At 38.1% G+C, this 14787-nt stretch overlaps 1 protein-coding gene across 1 annotated transcript in view; it reads right to left on the reverse strand.

Moving 5' to 3' along the window:
- Positions 1-14787, reverse strand: part of PHEX (phosphate regulating endopeptidase homolog X-linked) — a 105862-nt gene that overhangs the window by 24717 nt on the left and 66358 nt on the right. The window contains exons 13-15 of the mRNA XM_035309829.1: positions 12752-12829; positions 10846-10949; positions 4104-4162 (exon numbers count right to left, since the gene is read on the reverse strand). Of these exons, the coding sequence (XP_035165720.1) occupies positions 4104-4162; positions 10846-10949; positions 12752-12829 (241 nt within the window). The remainder of the gene's footprint in view (positions 1-4103; positions 4163-10845; positions 10950-12751; positions 12830-14787) is intronic.

Raw genomic sequence — 14787 nt, forward strand, 5'->3', positions numbered from 1 at the left:
ATTCCTTTTTAGTAAATGCATTTACCAAGAGAAGAAATAGATGGGCCTTGAACACACTAAATTCTAGTTTGTATACTGAAGAGCACTCAAGAAGATAAAGAGCCGACCTAACCCATTCTCTTCTCTCTAGCAATGACCTGTAGATATCACTGGAAAGAGCACTGGGCATCTATCTGTGAGATAGTTCTTCCATTAATACATTTGACCTTCCAGCAATCAGTAGCTGAGGGACATGTCCTCCTGAAACAGAGCTTATCCTCCTAGATCAAAAACTATGCCTTTGTTCAAGACAGAACACCCTCTTTTTCCAATCATCTTCTAACAGAGTGACCAGTTCAGTGGTAACACACACCTCCAACTATTCTGAAAACAATGAATTTGTTCCTACCTCCTTTTCTCTCTTTTTCTTATCTCTGATTAGTCATTAATTTCATCAGCCAACAGCATCCTGGCTTGCGTAAGAAACAGCGTGGCCAGCAGGTCCAGGGAAGTGATTGTCCCCCTGTACTAGGCTCTGGTGAGGCCGCACCTCGAGAACTGTGTTCAGTTTTGGGCCCCTCGCTACAAGAAGGACATGGAGGTGCTCGAGAGAGTCCAGAGAAGGGCTACGAAGCTGGTGAAGGGTCTGGAGAACAAGTCTTACATGGAGCAGCTGAGGGAGCTGGGACTGTTTAGCCTGGAGAAGAGGATGCTCAGGGACGACCTTATTGCACTCTACAGGTACCTGAAAGGAGGCTGTAGCGAGGTGGGGATTGGTCTATTCTCCCATGTGCCTGGTGACAGGACGAGAGGGGAATGGGCTAAAGGTGAGCCAGGGGAGGTTTAGGAAGAACTTCTTTACTGAACGTGTTGTTAGTCACTGGAATAGGCTGCCCAGGGAAGTGGTTGAGTCACCATCCCTTGAGGTCTTTAAAAGACGTTTAGATGTAGAGCTTAGGGATATGGTCTAGTGGAGGACTTGTTAGCGTTAGGTCAGAGGTTGGACTCGGTGATCTTGGAGGTCTCTTCCAACCTAGACTATTCTGTGATTCTGTGATTCTGTGAATTTCTGAAAGGATATTCTTTCTTGTCTCCTGACAAATTCCAATTAATAGTATTAGGAAAGAACTTCATGAAAAGTGTTACATGGAAATAAATGTAACATATCAAGTTCACTTACATGATGAATTCCAAAAAAAAAAAAAAACTCTAATAGATTAAGGAAGAATGATTTTTTTTTTTTTTCCTAAAAGAAAGTAAAGAACAAGTCACTTTTTCTCTTCCCCATTATTTCATCTATTTACTCATTCTATTCTTTGTTATGGACAGTTTCCTTCACATAGGTGCTGGAATACTGCATATAATTATATCCCTCTAGATGCTCTTCGAGAAAAAAAAAGATTTGACATTTGCCACACCCATTCTTCCCATGCCATGGATGGTGTAAGTGATAACATACCAAGGTTATTTTTTTTGACTACTTCTAAGCACCTTTGGAATACCTGAGTGAATATTATCTGGTGCTTATATTTGTCCCAATACACTTTATGAATTTCTTCTAAAGCATCTTCTGTTAACACTATATTTGAGACACTTCTTGGGACTTAATTTCCATAAGAAAAAGCTGGAGGATAAGAACCTCCCAAACTATTACAACACACAGAATTGTATTATTTTTATGTCTTAAAGACTGTCCTTTTTCAGAGTACTTGGAAAAAAAAAAAAAAAAAAAAAAAAAAGTTTATTAGTTCTTATATTCTTAGAAAGTTGCTCCTCCAATCTGTGTGGGCTTGTTAAATCACAACTTCACATTTAACCTTCTAGAGCTCATGCTTGTTTTTATTCTCAAATTACATTCTTATTTGTAGAATTTTGACATTCTGTTTTGTAGAACTTTTTTTAGAACTACTTTTGTAGTTTTAGAACTACAGCTTTGAAAAGGACACAGGTTTTGTAGCCCCTGCAGAACTTGATGTGATTACTACTGAAAACATAGCTATACAGCAGTAGGGCAATAATTCCTGTGTGTGATATTTGCCCAGAGATACAGGAGTATGCTTGGGATTGCAAAGTTTGATCTAACAGTTCTTTCCCAGCAGTGCTTGGGATTGCAAAGTTTGATCTAACAGTTCTTTCCCAGCAGCGTTACTGGGAACTCAGTAGCAATGTGACAAGTATTTATCAGCAGCTTCAGACCTGAGCACGTTCCTTGCACACCTCACACGGGCCACGTTCCCTGCAAAGCACATTGATGGAAGTCAGCAGTGGAAGATCATTTTGTGCTGTGCCTTTCATCAAGCCTCTCCTCCTTTTGCACATCATTTTGAGTGTGAAGTTACATGTGTAACTCTGCCTCACAGGTAGAACAGGGTTTTGTTCAGAAAGAACCACCTAAACCCCTTTGCTCTTAGGAACAGTCTTAAAAGGAAAGTGAGCAGCACTATCCAGATTTCAAGGTCAAATGCCAGCAATACAAGACGGTCTGCAGTTGAGATACAAAACACAATCACCCCTATACCCGTGACGGATAGGTTACATTTGACAGCCCTCTGCTTCGTGACACTTAGACACAGTGAGTGCACAATTCAGCTTCAGTAGCTCCAGCCTCTTCACTGCAGCTTTCTCTAATGTGCCCTGACAGAGAGGCTAGGAGAGCTGAATGCTGCTAAAACTTGAGAAGACCCAATATTAAAGAAGATGTAACAGCAACAGCTCTCATTTTGCACTGACTGAGCTTCCTCTCTGTCCACACAATACATCTGAAAGAGCAGTGGGGCCTGTGCTCAGTTTAGTGGGAAAACCAGATGTCATTTTTCAGACGTACTTTACAGCTCTGATCAACCTGGTGAAACCTGCCTCAAGCATACACTCCAAAGATCAACAAAAATGTGGCTGCTTAATGATGGCAGACTTCTAATTAAAGTGGAACGGGCTAGGTCTAGAACTAATTTTAATCAAAAGACCTGCCTAATTATCATACTTGCTTTACAAATGAGCTCACTTAGATACAAAATAATTTAATTTTGGAGGCAAGAAATTATTTACAGAAATAGGCAAGAGCAGATACCAGCAGACCCGATCGCCTATCCTCTGTTGTAACCTCTTCAGGGAGAAACAATCATTCTGGGCCTTTCAAAAATTGTTTTTCTAATTGATCAAAAGGCATTCAGGAGAAAGTGGGGGAGTCACTCTGAGATTTTTGACAAGCCTGTCCCTGGGGACCCAGATCACAGAGGTTGCAGCACTCAGCCTTCCAGAACCTGGCAGCATAAAACTGGAATGGCTGATTTAACTTGCAAAGCTAATAGCAATGAAGAGAAGTGTCAGGGCAAAGATAACACTATTATCCACAGAAATACCATTATAGACTTTTAAAACCAGTTAGAAATTTTGCATGTAAAGTCTCATTAAAGCAATTGGAGCAAACATCCAAACCCATATATATCTTTGGAAAATCTCAACAATTTTACCAAACCAGGATTTATATTCATTAGAAACAACAAGGAACTAAAATTAGTGCAAGACAGGTGGCACTGTACATACAAGAAAATTTCATCAGACTATACAGGCAAGAATTTTAAGTTACCTACAGATACCGCTTCTTGTCCTTGTAAGGTATTGAACAAATCTGCTGGACACCTTTTTTTTTTTTTTTTTTTTTTTTTAAAGTCACAATCTCCTACCTATAAACTAGCAAATTGAATTGCTGTCACTTAAAGTGTTACTGCATATTTATGGAGGTATTTGTGCGCATGTCACATGTTTTTGCTACAGCAAACAGAAAATAGAAACAGTAGTATAAACTTTAATGAAATTGATTTAAGCTAACATTTTTGTTCATATTTGCAATGGACAGACTACACACACAAGCAGTTACTGCAACTCAGTTTACTCAGGGTAATTCACTAAGCAACAGTAATTCAGATTTGTTGGAGCCCTTGCTTTTCCAGAACTATCTTCTAACTAAAGATGCCTCACAGCCAAATTACAATGTTTGCAATTCTGATTTTCATCCCTCCAATATACAGTCACACACACAAAAAGTGTACAGATATTTTCTGAAGCTTGATGTAACATTTGCCAAACAGACATTTTAAAAACAGGCTCAGAAGTCAGATACTCACTAATTTGATTGGTAGATGCACTATAAAAAGCATTGACAGTAGTTGGGCTGGTAAACCACCTGTAGTAAGAGCAAAAGAAATCATCCGTCAGTACACTTAAACAATTTTATGAATAGAATAAGCAAAGATAAAAAGCTCACTCAGTGGAAAGAAGCAAAAATGTAAAAGACCAAGGATACATTAAAGTTAAATTATTTCTCCAGTTCAGCTCACAGTTTCTGGAACACTGAAGTCTATTGTTTAATGGCTTCACTTTAAGTGCACTTACTCAATGAATGTTCAACAAGAGTGATTGTTAAGTTTCCTATTACCTAATCTGTTGTGTTTCTAAGTGACAGTAGTGCTTGTGAGGTCTTCCATGCTGGCAAACCAAAGTCCTGACTTCACCCAACAGAGGTGCAACACCGACAGCAGCTGTGAAAACTCTCTAAGATTTTATTATATCTGTCTTTCAACCATGTGCAGAGAAATTCCCTCTTGAAGCTAGAGAGCATTTTGAAATGACTGAAGTAGATTCAGACTCTTTGCTGAACAGGCACTTGTATGATTAGGATGATGTTAACAGCATGGGTAGGTCCTATCTGGGAACCTAAATTTGAAATAAACAGCTTCACGCTCTGTACCCTACTCAGTGGGCATCAGTGTGCCCATAAACAAATGGACATCCTTAAAGCAAAACAAATTTTACAAGGAATATTACTATTTCTTCTTGTGTTTAGATTTCTCTTTCTGGAAAGAAACCTAGATTTGAAATGCAAATAGAATTTATGAGTCTCCTTAGCCTAAGCTCTTCTATATTGGCAGTGGTTTCACTCATACGAGTGGAAAAATCTCAATAGGTTTCAGCAAGATCTAAAAGCCCTCTGAGGAAATTCTGACCAGTGAGTCCAAGATTTCACCTTATGCTTTTATAATGAAGAACTGAGAAATAATTAAAGTAATAAAGATGATAAGAATTTGTAGTTAATTCATAATAAATTAGAAACAACTATAATAAGCATCCAAAAAAGGAAAATCCTGATTTCTTTAGCAATGCATTACTCCAAAGTTTTTGTAAAGCCTGAAAGCAATAAACTAATGCAATTGTTTTGGAAAATTCCTTTCAAAGAGAAAAGATGGCAACTGCAAAACAAGGAGTAAGACAAAGGAAGATCTATCAGAACATGGAAAATATGTGATGCCGGTGACATTAAAGAGCACGATTTGTGTTTTAAAATAGCACCATCAAATGAAGGAGTTATCTGCAGAGCCTGACTACTGTTCTGACAGTTGATGTCCTCACATAGACCATGTAACAAAGGGGAGAGGTTTAGGATTGCAGCATTCTGTCTTTTATCAATAAGTTTATCTGCTTCTCTCATGTTCAAAGCTGAACAGCTTATTTTATAATGTAGTAACTCAAAAAAGTAACCAATGAAAGCCAAGAGTGATGTCTTGTAAAAGTCTAAACCATCCATCACATTAGACTCTCTAATCACCACAGATAATTATCCCACTTTTGTTTATTAGGAGATGCTGAAGGGGAGGAGTAGGGGGAGGTTGTTTATTTTGGTGTGTTTTCTGTTTCCTCTATAATAAAGGCATGAGATGCAAGAGGTAATGTAGTGAGATAATGGAAAACTGAAGAAAGAATGCTTATGGTGATAAATAAAAAAATTAGGGGCTCTTATGGTGATAAATAAAAAAATTAGGGGCTCTAACTGACCACTTTTTATTGTCACATTTGTTGACATCAGTGAGGAGCCAAAATATTTTGAAGGATTCAAGCCAGCCACTTGTGCAGTAGTACTGCTCTCCCAGCTTAGCAGTAGTTCTGAAGGACTCTCTCTCTCTTTGACAAGGAGACAACCCTGGAGGGACCCACCTGACTCGCTCAACACTATAATTTGGATTTTACTGGAAGCTTGAACAGACATATAGCATTGCAACTTCTACCTCACCCTGTGGGTTTGCTCCACTTAAAACATCCTTTCTATTCTCTTGAACAGCAACTTCTAAGCATGAAAAAGGCTTCCAAACAACAAACTCCCTTTTTACAAATCCTTCTTACAGTGTGTGTCTTACAGGGCTCCCTCATTTCCAGGCACAAGATCAAGGGCCTGAGGCAGATAACTTACACTTCAAAACAGACTAACGTGCTTTGCTCTCTTCCCCATCCTCTTTGCTGTTGCACTTCCGGGGCCACACTGAGCTCACTGCAACCAGCTCATGATGAGAAACACCACAAGCAGTGGTTAAAGAGTTCTTCAAGTACAAGCAATGCCTCTCTAACAGCATAAGTTTTCACCTGTTTTTCTGGCTGAGGAGCTAACCATAGCGATGCATGTATTTGTCATAACAGAAGCACCTCACTTGGCCTAAGAGCAACCAACACCGCACCGAAGTGCTTTCATACCTATGAAGCTACCTCATTGCTTGCAGAAAAGCTGCTGAGTCTCATCACAACCTCTCTATCCTGTGGCTACTTCTTTCTTCATGATCTACCACTGCAACAGCAGAGCCCACCTTGTCTTCTGAGCTTAGTATAAGCCAGACACCAATAGCAGTCTCAATTTTCTCACTGTAAAACTGAACTATGTTCTTTCTAAGTCACTTTTTCACAACAAGGCTCAAGAACAACCCAGCATGAAATTTGTTATGCTTTTAAGCAGATAGAAAGAGAAGACTTAGTAGCTGTACCAAGGAGTCACAAAGAAAAGTTTTCTGGTGACAAGCAGTGTATACTGCTGAATTTTATATTTGACGTTTAGAGACCCTGGCAAGGAGCATATTTGCACTCTAGCATTTTGTTGTATCATTGCAAGCCACTCTCAAGAAGATTTAGAAAGCATTTTCCATGAAAGAACAGAAATAACTGAGACTGCTTCTATTCAGACTAGATGAACAACTTCACCTCACAATTGTCAGCCTCTTTCAGTGAGCGCCTTTAAATGACTGAGTCTTCAGTGACAGACCTTAACTAATAATATATCAAATTACTATATGAAGAGCTATAATAAATAGCTGTCAATGTTAAATTTTAAGGTGAAGCAAATTTAGAAATAGCTCTCACGTTCCTGTTTGAAGTCTGGTTGATAATTTGCTCTAGATCTGGTTACAATGTCAGTGTATTTGACTCATTACCAGGACAGGGAAAAAAAAAAAAAAAAAAAAAAAAAAAAAAAAAAACTAACCTCCCTTTAATTACAGACTAAATAATAAAACTAATATTGTTTCCTCTGATTCTATTTCTTATTAACATGTGAAAGAGGAATAGCTGAGTGTAATGTCCTGTAACATTACCTATCAACTCCTACAGCAGTCAAAACATAAAGCTGTGGACTTGATACTTGTAAATCTGATATCTCTTGCAAAGAAAATCTTGTACTGAGATAACAAGTGAGGCAGATGCTCTAATAGGTTTGTGTTACAGCTATCTCCACCATATCTTACTTCCTGAGTTAAGAGCATAGTGTGCTACAACAGTAGTCATGAAAAGTGTTGACTGGGAACAATTACAATACAGGGAAAAGCTTATTTCTTTAATTCTCCACAAAACATGAACTGAAGTTGCAATTTGTTCTCTAAACTTTTTGTATTAGAGGAGAGTAATTAGAAGGACAGTAATTTGGTGTGCAGTGTCCCAAGTAAAAATTGTGCTTTTGTTGTTGCTGTTGTTGTTTTTTGAAGACTGCAAGGTGCACCTCCTGTGGCTGTGGTGACTGCAGGGGAACCAGGCCCCTGGGGACCCCAGTATCATGTCACAGCTCCTCAGCACCATCTGGGTGTGAAAGGTTTCCAGGTGCATTCCTCCCAGCCTGATCAGCGTCACACATGATGCCCTCCCTACTCCTTTTCACAGTATCATAGAATCACAAAAGGGTTGGAATGGACCTTAAAGATCACCCAGTTCTGATACCCTACCAGGGATACCTCCCACCAGACCAGATTGCCCAAAGCCCCATCCAGCCTGGCCTTGAACACCTCCAGGGATGGGGCATCCACAGCTTCTCTGGGCAGCCTGTTCCAGTGCCTCACTACCCTTACAGTGAAGAATTTCATCCCAATATCTAATCTAAATCTACCCTCTTTTATTTTAAAGACATTACCCCTTGTCATATCACAACACTCCCTTTTTGCTGTAAACCAGACAACAGCTAGGTCAGGAGGGAGCAAAACACAGGACAATGAATTTTGATAAATACTCCTGGTTTGGGGGATTATTCCTGTTTCTTAGATTACAAAACTGTTGAATCCCCAGAATAACTATTTCCACTTTCTTATCCACATTCCCCTTGCTTTATCAAAATCCTTTGTCTTGTACCTCTCAGCTCCTCTGTCCCCTGATAATGTTTCCCTGGTGTTTCAAGTGAACTAGCACATTGTTTTTCCATATAGTTGACTACGCTGATGAAATTGAGTCCAGACTGAAAAAATATTGCTAAGAAATGTGCACCGTCTGCTAAATGAATATGGTGTTTCACATTTGGGAGTAATATTACAGTACTATGTGATAACTTATTTTCTTATATACTTGTTTTCTTATTTATCTTTATCAGTCCACAGCATGGACCATCTTTTAATATATATCTATAAATATAAATATTTTCCTAGAAGCTACTGAACTAAAGAAAAGTAGAAACAAAGAAAATGGAAACAAACCCCAAAGGGTAATCCTCTACTAACACAATGCCAAGCTTCAGTGTAGGCCAATGATATGTGCAGTAACATATAAAAGTTTTTTTTTTTTTTAAAAAAAAAAGAGAGAAACAAAAGAAAAAATAGAAAGAAAGAGAAGTAAAAGCCTCAGAATGCAGTGTTCCGTTAGCCAAAATGTGGCAAACACTAATGCATTCAAGACCATCCTTGAATCCTTGACATGCCTCAGACTGGTGGGAATTATTTGTATATTATAATAAATTAAAACACAGGATGGTATTTTTACTACAGGTGACAATGGCTTTCTGTGCCTTGGTAGTCCTCAGATGACACAGCCACAGTGGCCAGTGTAAGGGATACCACCTTCAGATCCCTTTTTTATCCCTGAGCAGGTGCAGAGGCAGAATAATCCCTCAAGAGAAAAAAACATGGCTGAGGGCTCAGACAGGTTTACCCCCAGCCCCGCAGGGAACAGAGCATATAGTTGTGTTGACAGAGAAAAGATGTTGAAAATCAAGTTGAGATGCCCCAGGCCAGACTGTTCCCCAGTGAGCTGCCCAGAATGGAGCTGGAAGGGTCTGTCCCCTGCCCTATATGTATGCACACATGGGGACAGTAATCCCACCAGAGGTTCCCATCTCCCCTCCTATGCAGCAGCCAGTGCAGGAGGTGTCATTTTTTCCCTGTTACTCCACCTCCTGTGGATGAGCTACTTTGTGACCACATATAGACACTATACCTGTATATCTTCCTTTTCTATTTTTTTTTCTTTTAAGCAAAGGAAAGTGCAAAAGCAGACTGGAATAGATCTACTTAAGGGCAAGCCAAAGGTGATGAGGAGACTGCTGTTAAGTAATCCTCGAAATAAAAGGGCAAAGAAAAGGAAGAGAAAGTAGTCAATCTTGTAGTGGTCAGTAGGGTAAAACCTTCAAGTTTTTGAAGCACACCCACATGAAGTGACAGTTCTCAGAGGTGACAGCCTTTGAGGTGTATATTCAGGGACTACCTGCCCATTAATTTCCCTGCAGGGGGTATTTTCTTTCTTGCCAGCAGTCTACTTGGTCTGTGTTAGTGCTGCCTCAACTCTGCTCACAGGATGAATGCTGCTTATTACAGTTTCTGTGGAGAGGCAAGCATCATGTTTCACTGGGATTAACCACTGTAATGTCAGAAAAGGGTGTAACGAGCTCACTTTAACTCATCATTAAAATCAAGCTATAAATAACCCCCTGAAAATATGCAGCCAAACTTTGAAATTCTAACCAAGCTCGGGCTGCAACTGTCCTGCTGGCATCCTCTTCCTACCTCATGGACAATGCAGAGCCATCCTCAAAACAACGTACAGTTCAGCAAGAGAAGGAATTTCTGGAACCATAAGGAAATAGCACCACAGGAGCTAAGCAGCAGCACTGATTTCAAAGGCTCTGTGCAGAAGGAGTCATTTTTAAGTAGCATGATTAGAGTAATTAAGTTCTGTTTTGGTTATAATTTGCATTTTAAGGATTTGATTAGCCACCAGTAAGAAGAGAGACTGATTCTTTTATGTATTTGATGATTATGTGACACAATATGTACTCTCAAGTTTACAAATAAAATATAACATATGTAAATTAAATCATGTCTTAGGTTGTATCTCTGCAATCAACAGTAGGTACCTAACAAAGCTTATTGCTATCATTAATAATATTATCTCTTGATAATGGCTCCATCCATAGGAAAATTATTTCATAAATCTATGCTGTATCATTCCAAAGTCTAACTGTGACCAAGAGCCATAATCTAATTTTGAGATTCAATTAATTCTTTTTTTATTATTAAATTAAAAGTTTAAACTGACAGAATATGTCTATTGTGCAGTGGAACAGGGGTACCTAGAACTTAATGAAAAGAGTACTTTTATGATAAAAATATCCCCAGGAGTTCCTGAATAACTGTGTTTTTTGTTTGTTTGTTTGTTTGTTTTTGTTTTTGTTTTCCCATAGGCTTTTTTATTATAAAATGTTGCTGTGTGTATAATTCTATTACAACATAAATTGTATAAATTAAATAATGTAATTTAAAACATTGTTAAAATATTATGAAAATTTGTCTTTTGTCTACTCACTCTGTTTTTGGAACTTCTTTTCTAAGCCAGTAGAAATCAGACTGGGCTGCGTATTTGCGAGTTTGTAATACATTGCCAAAATAGTCACTTTCTGTAAATTTCAGCTGTATAGGTAAAGCACAAATATTTTTAAAACATGTCCAAGAAATTAAAATACTAAAATAAAATAAAATAAAAAATAAAATAAAAAATAATAAAATAAAATAAAATAAAATAAAATAAAATAAAATAAAATACTGACATAAAACAATCAGAACTTTTAATTTAAATAAGATAACCACATAATTTTTTTATCATTATCAAACTAAGTAAAATTTCCATGTTTGGTAGGAGGAATAAATATTTTTTAATAAATATTGATGTGAATTCAAAAATTAAGGGTGAAAGAATATTTGCAAGGGATTGGTGGAAAGCTCTTGCCTGTGCAGAGAGAAACTGAGAAATCAGAAGTACCCAAAATTGGGAAATCAGAAGTACCCCAAGATAAATTGTAGGCTGCATGTTTCTATGGCTATTGTTAAGGCAGACTCTTTTCCATATGGAAATAGGTCTACCCCTATTTCGAAAAGTCCATTTTAAAACTGCTTTCAAAACAAAGCCTCTTGTTTTTCAGTTTGTTTTGCATTTCATTATAAATACTTTGTACTATGTGCCCTTGGAGGATTCTGCTGCCATTTTTTACCATTCCTCACATTAAACACTTACGGACATAGGGCTCCACATTCCCATACGCCTCCAAATCTATTAACAAACCTCCCCACAACCAACCATGCAAGAAAAGGGGATATTAATGTTTTATAAATCCAGATTATATCCCTACCAAGAGTTTCAAGTAATCCTAGTATTTGTGAGTTACTTTTCAGATTATATTTCAGATCACAAAATTATAAAAAGAATATAAGAAAAGTTATATTTCAAATTTAACTGGGTTTTGGCACTGTGATTAACAAGAGGTTTTTGCTAGACATTACCATTATCTGGGCAAGTAACTTCATACTCTGAGTGGTAAAGTTGGTCACTTCCTCCATCTCATTACACTGGATTCACAGTACTGTCTCACACCACTCTTCCATGAACAAGGAAGGAGTAAGCTTGTAGAGCTGGTTCTTCAAATGTTTCTCAATAAATCATGCCTCCTTTTAGTGTACTTTCCTGTTTCCTGGCATAGTGACTCTATCATTACTTGGATTTTAGTGGTTCAGGATCGAATCTGTGGTTCTACTTTGCCTGCAACTTGCAGTAATACAATTTTCCACATACGCACCCCAGTTACCCCTTTGGAAAATGACAAAGTATCTTATTCTTTATCATCTTCCTTCCTGCTGTAGTTAGGCTGAATGGATACCAAGTCAGGAAGGAAGCCTCCACAGTATCCTTGTCCATCATCTGTAACAGTAGGACTGTACAGTGGTTAGGGCCTCCAGGTATGATGAAAAACAAGCATAAATAAAATTCATAGACTGGAGAAAGGGGGTAGAGCCTATACAGGCATTATCAATTGTGATCATTCAGAGGAAATATGCATTAGCTTTTCTGAAGGCCATTACTTTGAGGAGAAATGGTTTTGTTTTGTTCTGTGTTCTGTTTTTATATGTAAACTCTCTCTCTATATATATATATATATATATGATACTTTTAACCTTAGAAATGTTTAATAGCGGGGAGGTTCTTTGCATCCAGGCCAATTTTACTCCCAGCAGGCCTGGAGGCCATCTTGCTTAGACATGTCAACATTGACACTTTAGACACTAGAGCTAGCATACTTAATTCAATGTTTAAAAACAAGCAGGCAAGCAGAACTCCAGATGTGGGTAAAACTAAGGAACTTTGATTTTAGACAAGGGTGAAACAAAGCAAAGAATGGTCACAATATGTAAAAGAAGAAAGATACAAATCTAACACTTACTGTTTTGATGTCTTCATTAATATATGTGTCATTCATTATAAACTGGGGATAACCCACTTTTGCCATAACTGCTTTGGCCTTTGAAAAAGAATAAAGAAAAAAAGAAAACAAAACATTGGCAGACATAACCATTGCTCGATGTATGACACTTTTTTACCATTCTTTTTCCACTGCATATTATTATGCCTCCCTGAAGGCATCCTAATTTAATTTCAAACCAACTTGCCTACAAGGTAAATTTGGTGCCACAAATGAGTTTCACATCTCAGTGAGGAGGGTCTAGATTCTGTTGCCAGATTATCACAGTGAGTCTGTTGATACCTGCAGAGTTTACCTGCAGAATTACAGCAATGTGAGCACAAAAATCTTTCCCACCAATTTTTGAGCTAATCAAATGGTGAAATGGTTCCTTTTATAATGTTTTCCAAAAGACACCAGGAAATGACCCATTTTGCTATGGCACGGTACACATCCAACTGTTAAATAGATTTAGGTCAGAGATATGGCTGACCCTAGATCCCTGAAAGGGCAAACTGTCATGTTTCCACTGAGGGTCGCTTCCATTTACACTTGAGGCCAAGTGCACACTTTTCTGAAGGACACTGTACTTTCCTAAACCCCATAGCTGACCTTTATATTGTTCTCCACTTTTATCCCTTTGCTTCACAGTCCTTCCCCTTTCCGTAACATCAGGAAAGGTGTTAAATAAGACACTTCACTTTCCATTGACTTTGTTTTTTTTCGTTTGTTTGTTTTTCAGTCATGAACTGGTCCCACTGTTTATGTGAAATCCTTGTAAACATGCTGGTGTGGATTGATAGTAACTGTAGCTGAGTATTGCCACTTCATAAATCATAGTATGAGGATATAAACAACCTTAGCAATGTCCTCACAAAAAAAAAAAAAAAAAAAAAAAAAAAAAAAGCAGGCCACCCAGACACCCAGCATCACTGTGGAAACAACACATTTCAAAAAGAAAAGCAAGAGGATACATAAGGAAAGGGTGACATAGAAAGAAGCAGAATATGACAAAGCCTTAGAATAACAAGGCCATGATGGACCCAGGTAGCACAAAGATCTCACTTTGTATGTTTTTGGGAAGCTGAACATAACTTCTCCTTAAGCTTTTGGAATTACCCTCATCCCTCAAAAATAGCTCTTCTGGAAATACTGTCCTTCAAACAGAAATGCTTAAATCCAAGTGTATATTGCAAGATATGAAATGCAACAAATTGATGGGCCTTTGAACCAACTACAGCCATACCAACCCTGCATTCTATCTGCGAGCAGACCCCAGACATCTCTGGATGCCCCCTGACTTCTATTTCTCTCTTGCTGCATGGGGTGTTTGTTCAAGGGAAGGTCCCCCTTCCTCCACAGTAAAATCCTTACTCCCTTCTCCCCCTCCACAGCATCTCAACAACAGCGTTTCCTATGAAGATCACAGACAGTAAGAACTGAAATTGTTATTCCACAACTGTAAAACAGAAGCTGATAGGGGATTGCCTTGGTTTAACCAAAATTATTTTGTCTTCTCTTTTATTTTTCAAGAAGATAGACTTCTTTGCTTCTTGAAACTCCTTCAATTTTTCAATCTAATTTCCAACCCAAAGTCATAATCCTCCATTTGTGACATCACAATTGATTGCAGTTGAGATAATTATGATGTCTCAAATAGAAAATTACAACTTCAGGTGGGAAATTAGCAGCAGGAGCAGATGAACTCTTAAGCAAGAAAGATCCCATTGTCATGCAAATATCCCTAGTGGGGGGAGAAAAAAAAAAAAAAGACAAATGCTGAAGAGGAAATATGAAGTGAGCCAAATTAACTCTCAACAGAATGTTCTCTCAGTTTTCCAGAAGGTACAGCAGCCTTTCAAGATATCAAGATATTTCAAATGCCTGGGGAGAAAAAAAAAAAAGAAAGGGAGCGGAGCACAGTTCATCTTCAAGTTTATATATAATCAAGAGCATCTATTTTTGTTGCCCATGGTGCTGTCAGGTCCAGCTGACTGAACTTTTGCAAGGGACTGGAA

Source organism: Oxyura jamaicensis, chromosome 1, assembly GCF_011077185.1.
Source record: "Oxyura jamaicensis isolate SHBP4307 breed ruddy duck chromosome 1, BPBGC_Ojam_1.0, whole genome shotgun sequence".
Lineage (NCBI taxonomy): Eukaryota > Metazoa > Chordata > Aves > Anseriformes > Anatidae > Oxyura > Oxyura jamaicensis.